The sequence below is a fragment of the Raphanus sativus genome, chromosome 2, assembly GCF_000801105.2.
Source record: "Raphanus sativus cultivar WK10039 chromosome 2, ASM80110v3, whole genome shotgun sequence".
Classification (NCBI taxonomy): Eukaryota; Viridiplantae; Streptophyta; class Magnoliopsida; order Brassicales; family Brassicaceae; genus Raphanus; species Raphanus sativus.
Genome location: NC_079512.1, coordinates 21,424,198 through 21,442,849, shown reverse-complemented (window position 1 = coordinate 21,442,849; position 18,652 = coordinate 21,424,198). Strand labels below are relative to the sequence as shown.

Here is an 18,652-nt window from a genome sequence, read left to right as displayed (position 1 = left end):
ATTGGTTCTGGTAGTTTAATGGATTTATAAATCCTCATTAGATTTAGAAATCTTCCATAAATCTAATGATTTTCAAATCAAACAAGTGGATTTGAGAATTTACTGATATGAATTGCAAAATCAAAATAACTGAATTGTTATAGATGAATAATCAAATGGATTTATAAATAGACCTACGAGTTTAGGAGAGAAGATGCTTGCGTCTGGAAAATTTGTTATAATGTCCCAAACCGTAAGCAAGCTGCAAGTTAGGCATTGAGTTAGCATTATGAATTGACTAAATTTTCTCAATTATCCTCCTAAGGCTATCATAGAAATGAGATATTGGCCAAATGTAATTTAACATCTGTTCGAGATGTTGATCAAATAGATATCTACATGAGATATTGACAGATAGAGAAGTTGTCATGCACGTGTTTATGACAATGAGTACACATGAGTACACATGATTTGAAACCACAGCTAGCTGAGTTATACACATAATTTATAGAGTCAAACCCAGCAAACAAAGAGATAGTCTCTGGAACCAGAACCCGGAAGACAAAAGTGACCTCTGGAAACTAACTGATACACAAATAGCTTAAGTACAATAAAAACAGAACACAGATCATAAGACCAAACACTTGAGGAGATGAAAGTCACTGTGAACCAAAGGAGAATAACAGAGACACATCATAAGCTGGACTTTATTGAGGTTGCACGCTTGCAGCACAAACCAGAATTCATTATGCGTGGAAGAGCCAAGGCCAAGGGTTGAACCGGTGGAGAGAAAAACCAGGAAAACGAGGATAGACACTGATATTACCCTGCGACTTCCAACGACGTGATGCAGAAGAAGAGCCAAAGCTTCTAAATCCTTTGAATGGAGCCGAGAATCACTGCCGAGACATATAGATTAGAGACGGTGACTACAGTAACCGAACCGTTGCAACAAAGATACACAGATAAGAGCTCCTACAGGATACAGCAACATCATCACCAAAAGAACCATAAAACCCAGCAAGAAACCATCAAAGCAGCTTTGATGTTCATCTTGTCATGTCACACGTAAAATAATGGAAAAAACCAAAAATACAAATCCAATCAAAATATCAAGGTTATGTTCAATATTTGTTCCTTTGTATTTTTATCCTTAAAATCCAATCAAATACAATTTCAAATTAAATCCATACATATATCATTGCTATTGAATAACATTTGATTTTAAAATTTATTTATAAATCATAAAACCAAAAACAATGGATTCAAATATGGATTTTAAAATCATATAACCAATAACACTGAATTTGGATTAAATTTTAAAATCCACTAAAATACATAAACCAATAACACCCCCTTAGTCCCGAAGGCCTCTGTCGTAGTCCAATTCATAAGGAAGTTATATTAGAACACACAAACAAATATAAAAAAAAGGTTAAAAGCTCAGTCACACAGCAATCACATCTGAGATGATCAGAAGAATCAAAGGACCCAACCTTTGCTAATGCCAACATCATCACAGCTCTTAGCTGCACCAGCCGGGAATCGAACCCGGGTCTGTACCGTGGCAGGGTACTATTCTACCACTAGACCACTGGTGCTTTGATGAACTATCAAAGCTTAAATAATAACAGATTGAGCAAGGACTAATATTTATCTGAACCACTAGCTAATTCAACACACAAGTTTGACGCTCATATTCCTATAACTACGGATCCGACGAATCCGGATCTGCATACGTTTGACCCTTCCTGGATATCCGGACTATCCCACCTCGTTATTCTTTTTTTTATTCATATAAATTTAAGAACTTTACCTTGATTAATGTTTAGTTACACTTAAAAAAAAAGTTCACAGAACAACCAATATATACACCAATTATTGTTTTATTTTAAAATGTATTTGATATTTTGGATAATTCTTATTATTAATATTTTTAATCACTTATCTATTAAAAATAAAAAAATCATTTTTTTATTTTGTAGCTAATTTATGTATTTTATTCATTAAGAGTATAAATGATATTAACCATTTTAATTTTAGCGAATTTTAACGTGAGAGCTCGAACGCAAAAGTCACTTTAATTATGTGTTTTCTAATTTTTAATTTTTAACTTTTTATTTAAAGAATTTTTCAATATATATAGTAATTATCGTTTTATTTTAAAATAGTTTTTTTTTTATTTTGGATGGTTCTTGTTATTATTAATTTTAATCGCTTATCTAATACTCCCTATGTTTTCTTTTATATGACGTTGTAGACATTTCACACAAATTAAGACATTTGGTAAATTATCTTTTTTATCCTTCATTAACTAACTATCTTGTGTCGCAAATCACATTAAGTGCAGGGTAAATAGAGTTTTTTGTTACTATAATTTGCATTGATTTCTGCAAAGCGTCAATTATATGGAAACAAACAAATTGTTCTAAAACGTCATGTAAATAAAAACGGAGGGAGTAGAAAATTAAAATTCATTTTTATTTTATACCTAATTTATATATTTTATTCATTAAAATTATAAACAATATTAACCGTTTTAACTTTAAACCTGAGAGTTATGTTGCGAAAAATCACTATGCAAATAATAGTGTATATATATATATACTATTTATTAAGGGTACAAACAATAATAAACATTTTAACTTTAAACATGAGAGCTCCGTAGTGAAAAATCATTTCGCAAGTAATATTATAGACTAGAGTCCTCATAGAATATGTTTGAAGTCTTTGCTTGCATCTCTACACCCATCAATTTTAAAAGCGAAGAGAATAGTCACTTATTCAGAGGTGAAGGCAATGACAAAAACATTCTTCGTAAAGGAGGTTTGATGATCAGCTGTCACGGTCATCTGAACAATATGTATGCAGCAAGTAGCTGTTAATGAACCATCTCAATTACACCTTAATGGCTAATTCATCCTACTCATCAGTCTCCTCTTCAGATAATCCAATTAATGCATAAATGAAGGATAAATGTTTCAATGGAGTTTAATATCTTTTCCCCGAGAATGAAAGAAATACCGGACACTTCGTGAACATGTCACATATATCTTCCACTGTAAAGCCTAAGCTTTCATAGACATTGATCTTTGCTTGTATTGGGTTGTCATTCAATCTGTTAACAATATGTCACTTGAATACTATATTCAAAATAGGTTCTCATGAGAAAATCATAAGTTCATCACCTAATTTCAATGTCGGTCTTCTTGTTCAAGAAAGATAAAAAAAATAAAAGAAAAGAAAAATATATTATGATAATACATTTAGGCTATTGATAAAAAAAAAGATAAAACATTTAGGCTAATCTATAAGCCTAGTTTATTTTTTTTCCTTGATAGATTGGTTAAATTTGCACCACGCTTGGAGCATAATAAGAGCAGACATATGGGCCATCACTGCTAGATTCTTCTCCAAGATCCACTTTTTTCAAGTATCCACCCTCCCGAATGATGCAGCCCCTGGTCTGGTTGTGCGGTCCATACGTGGTCATTTCAGAAAACACTACCACTTTCTTCTCCTCGTCCACGAAGAAACCCCTCTGAGCATAAACCGAATACTTAAAACCAGTGACTGTTGCAAAATTAAAGGCTAAAAACTTGTTCCACGACACGGCGTTGGGCTCAACATTATCTGTAATCCATATCTCCATCTCATGTGTATAGGAGCGCCCCTCGAGCAATACCACAAGCTTCTCTTCTCTGAGAGCTGATAGAACCTTATAGTCTTCAACATCAGAGAGATACGGCAGTTCCAGACGCGGTCCAAATGCCTCTCTTGTAAAGTCGAAACCGAGTAAGAAAAATGCCTTACCTACTACTTCTACAGCTTTGTCTCCTCTTTCCTTAGCCAGAAAGTAAGAACTTCCTTTTACTGAAACACCTGTATCGCATATAATGGGCGTAGGCACTATAGCTGAAGGGGCAGGGAGAACTTTCCATGAGTTAGACTTTAAATCGTAGATTTCTTGCGTTAAATTGTACTTAAAATCATAGATAAGCCTCAAGATTTTGTGGTTGTTGTTCTTGTCGTATCCGAAACCGTACTCATGATCTCTTTTGCCGTAAGACCTTGGTTCCACACGCCTGGTTTGACCCAAATATGGGTTCCAAACCACCAACCTTTTAATGTTGCCTTCCTCGGGGAAGCATAACACTAAGCCGTTGCACTGAATGAATCTAGATGTATATCGTAGTTTAATTTTACCTATTTGCTTTATAGGTTGGTTTCTATGGAGATTGATACTCACTAAACAAACCTTAGAACCGTTGCCCTTGATCGCTAGGAACTCCTTGTCACATTGATTCTTTATAAAGCTCCCATCTTTCAATAAACGGTTCCATCGTTTGCAAGTGTATCTCACTGTTCTCAGAGATGTTATCGGAACTCTGGAAAGTATCTCCTCTTCCAAATCCTGCGGAAGATCGGACATGATCGTCATTAAGTTTTAACGTCCCAAGTCTGTAATAGAAATTAGGGTTTTTCTAACCTTCACGTTTGCCCTCTCTCTTCACGTCAAAATATACAGAAAAAAATTATATTAGTTAACAATGTTGAGATTGTTTTATTTTATTAATTTATAGAGATTTTTACATTCGTATATTTTCGATTATAAATACTTAGGGTGTATTCAACCAAGAGTTTTAGGTGATTTGTATTAAAATGACAAATCTATTGTTATTCAAACATAAATTTTAAAAACTCATTTAAAATCTACTGTTATTGAACTTGACATTTCGTAAAGTACTCTGAAATCCACTGTTATTGAAAATATTTTAAGTTGTGGAGTTTTAAAGTTTTGAGGTGATTTTAGGATGTTTGGGTGGAGTTTCTTAGTTAAAAAAAAATAAAACTCAAATCCCATGGTTTTAAGTGATATTCTAGGTACTTTAACAAAAATCACTTAAATCTCTGCAACTTATTAAAATCATCTAAAACTCCATTTAAAATCAAATCACATCAAATGTTAAATCGAATACATAATAGTATGTGGGTTATAAATTTGAAGACCATTATGAGAAAAAACTTTGGAATATTTTTTTTTATCATTTGTCTCCTTTTTTTTCGTTGAATTTCGTCTTTTTTTAAATGATAATAACCAAATCACATATCAATTATGCAAAATAAAGTAGGAAAATAGACTTTCTGTTTTGACCCTCATTACCTATCTAGACTACTTCATTAAACGCGTAACATAAATTATCAACAAAATTTTTAAACACAAAATTAAAATAAAAGTTAAAAAAAAAAACAGAAAAGTAAATTATAAAATTTGTGATAACTTAGAGAAAAAAATAAAATATAATTGAGATAGAGATAATCTTTCTTTGCCTTTCTCGATAAGTATATATACATAGTTATCTTAATATCTATAGATTTTATTTTTATGAAAGAAAAAATAGAATAATCATTATCATCAGTAAATATCAAAACATCATACATAGTATCAAACCACAATAATTACGAATGAATATTTGGAAAGTTAGGACCCTAATTCTTAGAGAAAAAAAAGAAAGAACAAAGAAAAGACCTCGTGCAAAATCACACTGCACACAGGTTCTAACCCGAATCTACATATATATCCTCATCAAATTTATAGAATCATCTGTTGTAGATTCAGATAGTCTATGTGGCTAGCAAAAGAAATATTTATGAAAAATGAAACTGGTTTATTCGTAAAGAGGACATTTATTTGATCGTCAGAAGAACATGATTAAGTCAGAGAGACACTTAATAGAGATGAGCAGTTTGTTTGCTTCTTAATAAGTAGTTAACTATGGATAATGGATCAACCGTAAGGTGTAGGTGTTAAGTATTATGATGGCGGAGGAGGATATTTCTTGGTCGGAGGTGATGGGTACTCTACCGGCGGTGTGTACCTTTTGTGCGGCGGAGGTGGATATACCACCGGCGGAGGTGGGTACTTTACCGGTGGAGGGTACATTTCGGTTGGCGACGGCGGATACGTTTTGATCAGCGGTGGAGGATACGTTTCGGTTGGCGGCGGTGGATGAGGAGGTGGTGAATATCCATTCGATTTTGGAATTCGACAGTTTTAAATGTAACCAAAAGCCTTATTATTATTATTTTTAATTGCATACAGAGTAGGGTTTTAAGTCAATGTTGACAAAAAAAAATGTTTCAAGTCAAGCAATTAACTTGTATGTATTATCATAATTTAAGTCATGACCAAAGATTCTTTTTATTGGCCAACAATGAGTTTACTTCTAGATTACCAAAAAAGAGATTTACGGAAATAGATACATTGTGTTTTTTTTTCTCATTGACAGACACATAATGAGTTTGACACACTTTTTGGCAACAGCTGTCTTTTTCTTGACCATAACTACCCCTGAACTGCTTAAGTATATTGTTTCTCTTTCATTACTCTTGTAAATAATGGTTACATTGATTTTCGGTTTGTAACTAGTGGAAGGCTCAATTGCAATTAATGTTAAAATGAGTAAAATAATTTAGGTTTTTAGATTTTTTTTTTTAAAAAAAAATCTAACGGCTGAGAGTAAAACTTCGTTGAAGTAATTAATTCTGGATAATCGATGCAATTGAGTTTGTCTCGAGAATTGCAGAAGAGATAGTTTTGGTGTTCTCTATGTAAAGATGGATGGACATCAGATCGGTGGACAAGATATCGATGGATAGGAGAATGGTGGACATAAAAACCATGAGCAACAGCTTCGTGGATAGCCAATTTGTGGACAACATATATGTGTACAAAGAAATTAGTGGCAAGAGAAGCATCGATAACATGATCACCATCTCTGTATCCACCTCAGTATCCATAACTATCACAATTTCTGCTCTGTTATCCACCGCCACTACAGCCTCCACCATATTCTTCACCTTGAAATCTTCCACCTTCACAATATTCATTTTCGCATCCACAACTTCTGCATCCACTATATTTATATTCACCACTTCTGTATTAATAACCAATACAATTTCTATTCTAGTATCTACCACCACCTTCACCATGTCATTCACCAACATCTTCGTATCCATAACCATCACAATCTCCACTCTGCTATCCACTGTCACCACGGCCTTCACCACTGTATTCCCCATTTTGAAATCTTCCACCTGTATCCATTTCATGTCTGTATCCACAACTTTTGTATCCACCATCTTGTATCCAAAACTTCTGTATTTATAACCACTACAACTTCCGTCACTTCCACCATACTGTCCACCACCACCTTCGTATTCATAACCAATGCAATATCTACTCTGCTTTCCATTGCCACCACAGCCTCTACCATCGTATTCTCCACCCTGAAGTTTTCCACTTCCATTGTATTCATTTCTTTATCCATAACTTTTGTATCCACCATCTTTATATCCACCACTTTTACATCTATAAACGGAAGTAATGAAATTCAACGAATCAACAGCGGCATAATGGATTAGAGGCCAAAATTGATAACTGGAGAAGAAGGAAACAGATGCCGATGAGAATGGCAAAGATTATAAAGTGGAATAAGGTTTGTAGAAGGTTTCTAAGTTCTCTATCTGTAAATCGTCGGGGGAAAAAGAAAAATTAGAGTTTATCTCTTGAAATCTGAAATAAGAGAAAATCAATTGTCTTTCAAAATAAGAACCAAAAATATTAATTGTTTTAAAAGATCTCTCTTATTTTAACGAAAATCAGTTTGTTTTATTCGGTCTGGTCTAGTTAGAAGAAACTAATTAGAAGAATTGGTTAGAAGATTCATCAAACCCACTTTTGCTTAAACAGAAGGTTATACTGGACATTTCAATAAGAAAAAGTGTGCATTAAGACCAAAGTGTCCTAGTGTGTAATTGATAACTTTGAAAATAATGTTTGAGAGAGTTACATAAAAGAACACTTTATGAGTTTTGTTTTCGTTGAAAGACACATTGTGAAATAGCACACATTATTTTGACAGCCGTTCTTTTTGAGACAAAATTAACCTTGATTTTTGTGTAATGAAAAGGGGATTTCTTTTGGGGAAACAACGTGAGGTTAGAGAGTCGTAACTAAATTTGTTTCCAGTTGCATTAAATGATAAAGGTGTTAACTAAAAAGTAGGTATATGAGAGAACGAGAGTTGTTTTGGGACGTTAGATCTGTTTATAGACATAAGATCTAATGGTTGGGGATATGCAAGCCTTTTAGGATGGTGTTCAGGTGGTCGGATGTGTTGTGGATGGGACTCTCGTGGTTAGGGGAGTGTTGTTGTGGTCGGGAGTGTTGTGGTCAGTGGGTGGTCGGATGCCGATGTTGGCAGCAGTGCCAATGTGATCTTGAAGGCTTTGGTCTGGGTGGAGGTAGTGTTGTGTGGCATATTGGCTAATGATGGGGGAGTGGCTTCCAAGTGATTTTTGTATAATATGGAGTTACATGTTTAAAGTTTTGTTAATTTAGTTTAATGGCTTTAACCCTTTCACTAATAGATCTTTCTAATAGTTTCTAAAAAAAATATCTAAACAAAATCTAATTGTATCATACGAAAAAAAATACAAATATGTACAAAAATGTAAAAACTATCATCTTATATGAATCTCGTAAATACCCAGAACATGGAAGACGTGTGCAAGATCTTCATTGTTATCCATATATCATCTGACCACCTTTTATTTGACCACTGCACACTTGACTCGCCCAACTTTCATGTCCACAACCATCACATCCACACAACTGTCGGCCACACCGATCACATCCACCTTCTTCTGTCCACAGCAGTCATATCCGCACCTCACATATCTTCGGCATCGATATCTACAGATTCTCAGTCCACAAAATCCACACGAACAGAGTGTACACCTCACACAGATATGTTAGATGCGGTTATCCATAAAATCTTAAGCTCAGAAGTTGCCGGAATGTTTGAAAGATGATGGTGCTGTCTTCCTTAATGGAGCTCACCATTGATCTGGGTGGAGGTAGTGTTTCAGGATCTTCATTGTTATCCATATATCATCTGACCATCTCTTATCTGACCACTGCACACTTGGCTTGCCCAACTTTCATGTCCGCAGCCATCACATCCACACAACTGTCGGCCACACCGATCACATCCACCTATCCTCTGTCCATAGCAGTCATCCGCACCTCACATATCTCCGACATCGACATCTACAGATTTTCAGTCCACAAAATACACACGAACAGCGTGTACACCTCACACAGATATGTTAGATGCAGTTATCCATAAAATCTTAAGCTCAGAAGTTGCCGGAATGTTTGAAAGATGATGGCGCCGTCTTCCTCTTCCACTTCACGAGAGCTCGTTGTCGCATCGTCCTTTACTCACCGGAGTTCGCCACTGAAACTGCCGCGGCGCGAAACAAACAAGCGGAAAAGAACATGCGACTGTAGAGAACACAAAAAGTTGTCTGATTGAGAAATAGAGATCGAAAATATGTCAAAAGGGAGAAAGGAGATTAGGATTCAATTTCAGATCGAGAAGATGCCGAAAGGGAAAAATAGATTATGGATTAAGGTTCAATTTCTCTTACCTCTCATGTGGAAAAAGATGTCGAAAGAGACAAATGAATTAAGATCTGATTTGTGAGACTTTTCTGGATTTAGATATTTTGAAGAGAGAGGGTTATTTGTTTTAGAAAAAAAAGTTTATTTTAGAGATAAAGTTAATAGTTAGAGATAACGTTAATAGTTCTTCTAGTTAGTTCAGGGTTATATAGGTAAAACATGCAGATGAAAATTGTGTCAAGTAACAATGTGTCCTTTTAAGATATTGAAAACTCAAATTGTGTCTTTTGAATGTAATTTTCTCATAATGTTTGGAAATAAGGATTTACTCTCTAAAAGAAAGTTAATTTACATGGTCCAAAACATATTAATGATAAAAATAATAGTTCCTTGTGTATGGGTTCAGTGTACATCACTGAGTGAGGACTAAGGACTTAGGTGGATGAAAGAATAAAACTTTGCAGACTTTTGTTTACTGTCTAATATGAGTCAGAGAATAAGAAGATGATAAGTTTTGAGAAAAAGAAATTACAAGAGTTGAAATAAGATTATGATATAACATGTAAACAATGTGTTTTTTTTCCCTGCCTTCTTGCAAAGGCCTCAGGATAAAGTCTCAGGGAGCGTCAAATGTCTCTCTCTCTCCCGTTACTAACTGCAAAATGCAACATGAAAGAATCCTTCTGTAAGTGAATGAAATTTTGCTGAGCTAGTGTCATAATCTAAAGTAATTTGAAAATAGATGCACAATCAGCTAGTATATGAGATGAAACAATTTTGCAATCTAAAAGGACAGAAACAAAAAAAGGGAAACAGTTAGTTATAAAAGGTACTTCAACACTACCTACCTCACAAGAACCGAGGCCTCCGATCCGCAGGCTTAAGAATTTGGAAAGAGCACATTAAACTCTCATCAACACTCATCATAGCACCAGCATTATCGAATTCACCACAGTAATTAGGAGCTGAAAATATAGTAACAAGCTGTCTATCGGCAAAGAACTCATAACCATCCTCTACAACCTGCGGAGGAGAAAAAACACCTTTCTCATCATCACAAACTCCGCAACTCTTTTTTTATTAGCCAATAAAAAAAAAACATAAAACATAGTAGACCAACCTGGTGGGCACGACAGATGAGATCCATATCGTTCTTTATCAAAAACTCAGCGACTTTATCAGGCCCAAAAGTGTAAGAAACCCCACGGTCATTCATCCCCCACCCTTTCACATCTTTGCTCGGATCAGACCAAAGCAGATCGCACAGCAAACCAGAGTCGGGAACATCGGTAGGCCGCTTAATGTTCTTGATCTGCTCCACGTTGGTCAAATCGGGAGAAAGGCCACCGTGCATACACAGTATCTTATCGTCTATCACAGCAGCCACGGGGAGACAGTTGAAAGAATCCGTAAACACTTTCCAGAGCCTCACGCTGAACCTACGTTTGCATTCGTCGTAGAATCCGTAGATTCTGTTGATGGAAGCACACTCGTGGTTGCCTCTCAGGAGGAAGAAGTTCTCAGGGTATTTGATCTTGTAGGCAAGGAGAAGACATATGGTTTCAAGACTCTGCTTCCCACGGTCCACGTAATCTCCTAGGAATAGATAGTTAGCTGCAGGAGGTAAACCTCCATACTCAAATAGCCTCAACAGATCTGAGTACTGTCCATGAATATCACCTGAATAAACCGAACCAAACCACATCAACACACATCTCTGTCTAAAACCAAATTAAATTAAAAAAAAAACATTTACTTTGGGAGCTGATCTAAGAACAGGAGCTATAAAGACAATCATGCAGACATCAGATCCCTAAAACGAAGATGAAAAGAGAGATTGAATGATAGATATACCGCAGATCTTGATGGGAGCTTCGAGCTCAAGGAGGTTAGGCTGTTGGAGGAAAATCTCTCTGGAGACGATGCAAAGCTGTCGGATCTCAGACTCGTTGAGCATGACCTGTTTGGTTCCAGGCTTAGGGTTTCTGTAATCCAACAGACGACGAATGATGTCGTCGAGAACGGCAGGGTCCATGCTTCCCTGCCCTTGTTGCGTCATTATTACAAAAGAGACACCCACGCCGATCGCTAAACAATCGATCTTATTTATCTTACGAAAGTTTCGGACATAAAATCGATCTCCCAAGAAACCAAATTTGATTTTCAAAAATCTTTTCTCGATCTTCAGACCAGAAAAAAAAGGTTTCGCCTTTTGTTTTGTTTCCCCAAATATCTTTTTTTTTTCTTCCAACGAGTTTCTGTGATGGGTGAGTTTATCGAAGGTTAGTGGTTATTTATTTATTTTTTATTTTATTTTTCGTAATTAAAATAATTGGCCAATAATAATAGCTTAATGCAGCTCTCAGCTCTGCATAATAATAATGTTATAATCATCTCTCCGTGGATGGGATTTGCTGGTCCCCACTATGCACATCACTTCTGATTTATTTTCCTTTGTAATATAATTATTTTTTCATGAATATTACTGTTCCTTTTTGATGAAATATGATCAAATTGTACTTGTCAATTCATTCTCATTTTCTTATGATATATATATATATAGAGTTTTTTTTTTTTTTTTGAAAAATGGCATTTCTTATGATATATTGGACAAAGATAATTCAGGAGTTTTTGCATTGGATTTTGGATCTATATTTACGTTTAATCATCACCATCAATGTTATTAGTTAAATTTTAAAATAGTTGTTTTAGAAGAAACAATTTTGCTATAGATTTGAAAATTAAATTTAATTATATTGACTTTTAATTAAATTATAAGCTAATAAATACTTAAAGAATCTTACGTTACACATAAGTTTAGATTCTGTGTGCTTTTTTATTCAATTTTTTTTCTTTTGTTTTCCTTTATTCTACAAAGCTAATATTATACTCCAAAAATATCATGCAGAAGTGTAATCCGTAAAACGATTAAGATCTCTATATATTATTTGAAAATTGATTTGCGAATTTGTCATCGCTATTTTCATTTTTCACTAAAAAAAGGTGATATAGCTTTGGGAAATTGTGAAATAGCAACACTTAATTATGACATGTATAACTTTTTATAATTATTTATATTTTGGCAAAACTATAAAATATGGTAATTACTAATAATTCTTACATCAACCATTAAAATATTTTTTTTACAAAACTAATTTTTATCAATATTTTTGAAATATAGTAATGACTAACTTTTCTTAGGTTTCTGAAATTTTGTATATATATTATATGTTATCAAAATTATTTGTAAGTGTGTTACAAATATAAAACTAAATCAATACTAATCATATATATTTTTTGTTTATAGTTAATTGATTGAAGTTTAGTTTAAACTTACCGGTCCATTAAGTATATATAAAATAGATTCTTACGAGTTTTAACATATTTTAACTTAAAAAAATTCTATAGATTTAAATATTTAATTTTAAAAAGGGGATAATACACATATTTAAATAAATAGTCATTATCATATAAATAATATTTTTCTAAGCAAACATAACTTAAATTATAGCAAAGTTTAAATAAAATAATTAAATCAAATCAAAAGAAACAAGATACATATAATTACACTTTTGATTTCATAAGTTCAAAACCAATAAAATTTAAATACAAAATAATATTGCTAAATGTAACTAAATATTTTAAAAAATTAAATAAACTATATTTCAAATTATTATTCCTAGTAAAGAAATAAATAGAAGGGGAATGGAGAAACTTAAATCTTCATACTCCTTCACTTTAAACCAGCCAAAATCATCTATTTTGGTCCAAACTCCACTACTTCTTTCAAAACTATTTGGAAGTCATCTTGCTGATCCTTCAACAAGACTGCAACAGAAACACCTATAAACGTGATCGGTCAATAAATCGTATTAAAAGTATTATATAGGATATCATTGTCTTCAAATCTAGAATAAGTTGAAACAGCACCAGAGAAAAAATAAAAGAGGATTATATCTTTCCAAGTTCGAATATAATATCCAACCTAAGATCAAATTAAGCTTTCATAAGACATGTCTTTGGTTACTCCTGAAACATTGTCTTTTGTATTCTATTTTCACAAAAATGTTATTATTCATGAAGATGTGCACATCAATCAACTTAAACCAGAGATGGATAAAAGTATGTCCAATTGTAAACCAGAACTATCCGGAACACATAGAATATAATAGTGTACTAACAAGCTTTTTCTTCCTTTTTATTTTTTTTTTCTGAACACAAACCCATCAGAGATTGCAAGACAAGAGTAACTGAAGAGAAGTATTCTACATGCTCTTGCATTGTTACACTCATCAGCAAAGAAAAGAGAGAGAGAAGAGGAGAAGCTTTCGAGAGGTAATTAAGTAGAGCAGCAACCTCTATTGGCAGCTCCAGATGTGTCATCAACGTTAATCGTTGTTCCTTGACCAGGAATCGCAGAATTAGCACCCGCTGCTTCTTGAGCAGCCAAAGCTTTTTTGCTGATGATCTTGTAAATCTCTGTCAACACGGTTTGAAATGATTTCTCGACATTTGTTGATTCAAGAGCAGACGTCTCCAAGAAAGAAAGTCCTTCTGTCTCAGCTAGACTCCTACCATCTTCCTCAGCAACCGACCTCAAGTGGTTTAGATCGGATTTGTTCCCAGCCATCATGATCACAATGTTGGAATCTGCATGGTCTCTTAGCTCGCGTAGCCACCTTAGGGCATTGTCAAAGGTCTGGCGTTTGGTGATGTCATAGACAAGAAATGCACCTACTGCGCCTCTGTAATAAGCGCTTGTGATGGCTCTGTACCGCTCTTGACCTGCAGTGTCCCATATTTGGGCCTTTACTGTCTTTCCTTCAACCTGCATAACCGTAAGACAATCACAGATAGTTAACATGATTTGCAGATTATAGAACACTGTCACATGCCGAAGCACACATGTATGTAGGCATATGACAAAATCATCTTGATTAAAAAAAACAGCATCAATATCTGTAAGACGTTAGCCACCTAAATGTGTATGTATGTATGTCCCTATGTATCACATAACTCTTTCTTGAAATTTATATTTGATGAGTTGACTTTTTGAGGGTGAAAGGCTGACTTTGATGATTATTTAAAAAACATTGTTGGGGACAAGTTGTGGGGGAAGCTTTATTCCCATTGTCTCTCTCTCTCTCCACTCTTTACCATTCATTCATAGACATATAAATTAAAAAGAAGCATTGGTCATGACTCATAGCCTTCACATCTAATATTATCTCTTGATATAAAACATCTGAGAGGAACAATGCACCGAATAGTCTCAAGAATTATACTATATAAATCTTAAGAAACGTACAGGACCTTTCACTAGTTTTTTTTTTTTTGGTCGAAGGACCTTTCACTAGTTATATTATATGTAACCCAAGCATCTTTTTGAAGACTTTGGCTCCAAAAAAAGGATGTAACTTCAGAATAAGAAAACGCAAACAGAGTAAAACTAGAACACAACCGCATCAGATGAACTAAGATTTTGACCTGAATTTCTACAACCTATGATGAGATCATGAAGTTAATACACCAAACCAATAAGGCAAAAGCAAAGACTTAACGGTTTAGGGCTAAACTTAGTTCAAAACAGAGATAGATGAAACTAAAATCCACCAGACATCGCAGCTCCTAACGTAGAAACCGCATAGAGATCACGTGAAAAAAAAATGAAAGGAAAGGTTGAATGGTGGCAAGAAAGAGGAAACTGAATCACCTGAAGAGTTCTTGTGGCGAATTCAACACCAATAGTGGACTTGGATTCCAAGCAAAACTCATTCCTGGTGAATCTAGACAATATGTTTGATTTCCCGACACCAGAATCACCTATCAACACGATCTTGAACAAGTAGTCGTAATCCTGTTCTACTCTATGCGCCATTATTCTTCTTCTATCCACCAAAGAAACAAACCTATACATAAACAAACATCCCTCAACATCAGCAAACGATCGATACCATCATAGAGAAAAACGACGGATCCATCGAAATTAACCTAAACCTGAGAAAATATGAAAGGAAACAAACATACGCTTTTTTATATTCTGGGAGAAGATTGCGGATTAATAATGAAAAGCGAGTTTCACCCTCTTCAGATCTGCTTAAGGATGAAACTTCTCTGGAAGGAAACACTCTCCTATTGCTGTTTTTAAATCGTCTTTGTGGTTTCGTATTATAAATGTTTTCCTTTATTACAGTATGATGTTTCATATATTATAAAGTCTGTTGATACGATAAAACAAGCGACGATGTATTAAAGCAAATGCCAAGAGGGCTGAGGTGGGCCAGGCGGCAGCTTACCAGGTCAGAGCCGTCGGGCTGACAAAAGTAAGAGGATGTTTCAGGGGCATTATAAGAATTATGACTGTCATGTTAGACAGTTTACGGCCAATTAATAAGAGACACATATGCAATTTTTTCAAAAGAAGTAATTAATATTCTAATGATTTTTCTATAATTTTGCGTTCTCTTTTGTGTTGAAGATGTGCTGTTGATTGATCATTCGTAGTAGACATGATTACATCAATTTTATCATCTCATAACTAAATATAATCTAAAAGAAGTTATAATGACCAAACCGTGCAACAAAGATTAAGAATTTAAAAACAAAATTTAGGGGTGGAACGGTTCGAATACTGCAGTAATTTTCAGTATTAGAAATTTGCACGGATATCCAATTTTCCAATTTACTTTGTTTCAAAAAATACGGATATCCAGTTTTTCGGATATTTGAAAATTTACATATATTTACATCTATTTATGGATATTTACATACTCATCTACTTTGTTCAATATAAATAAATTTAGAAAAGAAAAGTTGCATCCTATGACGTTCAAATAATTTTATAATTCACAAACTAACAAAAAAAAATCAAATTGATATTCTATATATGTATATTCTATAATAACGATAATTATATCATTTCTCTTTTTTCTTTTTACCGGTTACGTTTCTTCTTTCTTCTCTGTTCTTTTATCTTTTTATTGAAAACAAATCACTTTATTTCTGATCAATCCACCTTAACCAATATTTTGTGTTTTTCTTTACTGTCTATCATCGAATTTCAATATCATGACTTTAATTTTGATCTTCTTTATCGTTGCTCCTTTCATCCTCCAATGGTGTCAATATGGTTCTCATCAGTTACCGATCTGAATCTATTTTGATATTGTCGATCTCGAGATATTCCTTTTCTTTGCTACTGATCTTTTTATTTGTTATTGATATCAAAGACAGAAAGAAAAGTTGTATAACCACTGTAAATTTTAGTCTTATACTATATGATAAACATATATAGCATAGTATTCATAGACCTTTTAATATAGTATAGTTTAGTATTAAAATATTATATATTGTTTTTAGATTTTAATTTGATTTATAAGTATATTATATTTTATGTTTGGGTTTAGTATTTAGTAATTTGAGTTTAGGATTTAGTATTTAGGGGTTGGGATGAGGGTTTGAGGTAAGGTTTATTATTATATTATTTATAGGATTTCTATACTATTTATTTTAATTCACTATAAGTTCCACACTATTTTTATATAATAGTTATTTTTATTACTTTACGTATGTAAATAGAATAGAACATATATGATGTACTATTTGTAGAGAGTCTATACTATGTATTTTACAAGAAAAATAAAATCTTCACTTATCCTCCATTTTATTCTGCCATCTACATTGTTGTTCCTTCATTTTCTGTTTAAAAAATATTATAAGTATATATTACTTAACCCATCTCACCACTGTCTGTTCGATTAAAACTCAGTCAGAGACATCACTTTCTATCCAACAAGAAGAAAAAGAAGAAAAGATCGATCAGTCGAGAGGTTGAAAAGGTGACCTTTTGTAGCTTAAGAATAATGATTCTTCATTTATTCTCATCTTCAGTTATTAGGATTTAAGGTTTAGTATTTAGGATGTATGGCTTAATATTTAGAGGGTGAGATGGAGTTAGAGATAAGGTTTATAATTATACTATATAGAGAGTTTTTATACTATTTATCTATCAATTCACTATCAGTTCTATACTATTTTATATAATGATCAACTTTATTAATTTATGTATGTAAATGGAATGGATCATCTATTATATTTTATTTGTGGATGGTCTATACTATGTATCATATATAGACGAAATTTTACTTATATTTCATATTTGTTTCACTGTTTATCGTTGTTGTTTTTGGATGTGGTAATTAATTGAGTGTTATCATGTTATATGCATAATTTGATTTGCTATCATGTCAACAAAAATCATGATTCGCTTACTATACTATATTCAGTTAGAATTTTTTTTCTGTATAGTATATAATCATGTTTTTTCCTGGCCATGTATTACATTTGGGGAAAAACACCATTTAAATCCTGAACTTATCAAAATAAGCCAAAAAACTCCTCAACTTCTGAGTAAGCCAAAATAAGCTCAAACTTTCAAAAAAACTCCAAAAATATTCCAAACTTATGTTGACTCGGCTTTTTTAAGCATCACGAAGTCAACTGTTAATTTCTCTTAAACGTCTGTTAACTAGTGAACGTGTTTTGCTTTGTCATTAAAAACATAAAATTGGTTGAGTCGTGATCGTGAACCTTAATTCCCAAAATCATTTATCTAAATCCCTAAATTTCTCCATTGATTGCACAAAAGAAGAAGTGAAACTCTTGATGATTTGAAGAATTTATATGGAGAGGCCGAATAAATTTGCTCATTGACGCAAGAAGGAGGATGCATCAAGTGAAAGAATTGAAGAGGGACACGAAGCAGGTGAAGATTATAAGGTTGATCAATACAAATGCACATATCATTGATGGCTTTTGATGATTAAGACAGATGTTACAATACAAATTCATATATTATTGATGGGAGACTGATTGCAGAAAAGTGGATCTCCTTGAATCTCCACACTCACAGCTTTACAATCTTGTGACCAATTATGTTCCAAGCTCTGTGTACATCTAAGTTTATAGATTAGTGATTAGTCCATTTACATGTTTCTTTCGAACGATATTAAATTAGAACCTATATCTCATCTCTCTTCTAGGAATAGATGATCATACTTTTGTTATTTAATATCCTCAGTCTAGACTTTGACATCTTCATTATATGTTTTTGAATGACTTTATCCTCTTCTTTTCGCCCTGGATTTCTACTCTCTTCGATGTGTTTTGTGTTCTTGTTCAGTTCTCATTTTCTTTATAACT

At 33.5% G+C, this 18,652-nt stretch overlaps 3 protein-coding genes and 1 non-coding gene across 4 annotated transcripts; all 4 read right to left on the bottom strand.

Annotated features, from left to right (window-relative positions):
- Nucleotides 1-1,509: 1,509 nt before the first annotated feature.
- On the bottom strand, nt 1,510-1,580 carry TRNAG-GCC (transfer RNA glycine (anticodon GCC)). Its single transcript has one exon. It is a non-coding gene; the product is annotated as a tRNA-Gly (tRNA).
- Nucleotides 1,581-3,186: 1,606 nt separating this feature from the next.
- LOC108837334 (putative F-box protein At3g19560) lies at nt 3,187-4,498 on the bottom strand. The gene has a single exon (XM_056994032.1). The coding sequence runs from the start codon at nt 4,418-4,420 to the stop codon at nt 3,326-3,328; it is 1,095 nt and encodes a 364-aa protein (XP_056850012.1). The 5' UTR covers nt 4,421-4,498; the 3' UTR covers nt 3,187-3,325.
- Nucleotides 4,499-9,890: 5,392 nt separating this feature from the next.
- On the bottom strand, nt 9,891-11,724 carry LOC108843586 (serine/threonine-protein phosphatase PP1 isozyme 2). Its single transcript, XM_018616812.2, has 4 exons — nt 11,306-11,724; nt 10,572-11,131; nt 10,300-10,474; nt 9,891-10,106 (listed from the first exon to the last, which is right to left on the bottom strand). Exons 1-3 carry the CDS (start codon nt 11,508-11,510, stop codon nt 10,301-10,303), a joined length of 939 nt encoding a protein of 312 aa, XP_018472314.1. The 5' UTR covers nt 11,511-11,724; the 3' UTR covers nt 9,891-10,106; nt 10,300.
- Nucleotides 11,725-13,549: 1,825 nt separating this feature from the next.
- LOC108841858 (ras-related protein RABA2d) lies at nt 13,550-15,678 on the bottom strand. The gene is made up of 3 exons (XM_018614637.2): nt 15,479-15,678; nt 15,165-15,360; nt 13,550-14,279 (listed from the first exon to the last, which is right to left on the bottom strand). Exons 1-3 carry the CDS (start codon nt 15,655-15,657, stop codon nt 13,791-13,793), a joined length of 864 nt encoding a protein of 287 aa, XP_018470139.2. The 5' UTR covers nt 15,658-15,678; the 3' UTR covers nt 13,550-13,790.
- Between the last annotated feature and the right edge of the window lie 2,974 nt (nt 15,679-18,652).

Excerpts from the sequence above, each read along its gene's own strand:
- LOC108837334 (XM_056994032.1), bottom strand. The coding sequence starts at position 4,420 with ATGACGATCATGTCCGATCTTCCGCAGGATTTGGAAGAGGAGATACTT.
- LOC108843586 (XM_018616812.2), bottom strand. The coding sequence starts at position 11,510 with ATGACGCAACAAGGGCAGGGAAGCATGGACCCTGCCGTTCTCGACGAC. Across the intron at positions 11,132-11,305 it reads AGCTCCCATCAAGATCTGCG|GTGATATTCATGGACAGTAC; the intron begins GTATATCTATCA and ends CGGTTTATTCAG. Across the intron at positions 10,475-10,571 it reads TCATCTGTCGTGCCCACCAG|GTTGTAGAGGATGGTTATGA; the intron begins GTTGGTCTACTA and ends TCTCCTCCGCAG.
- LOC108841858 (XM_018614637.2), bottom strand. The coding sequence starts at position 15,657 with ATGAAACATCATACTGTAATAAAGGAAAACATTTATAATACGAAACCA. Across the intron at positions 15,361-15,478 it reads CTCCCAGAATATAAAAAAGC|GTTTGTTTCTTTGGTGGATA; the intron begins GTATGTTTGTTT and ends GTTTATGTATAG. Across the intron at positions 14,280-15,164 it reads TCGCCACAAGAACTCTTCAG|GTTGAAGGAAAGACAGTAAA; the intron begins GTGATTCAGTTT and ends ACGGTTATGCAG.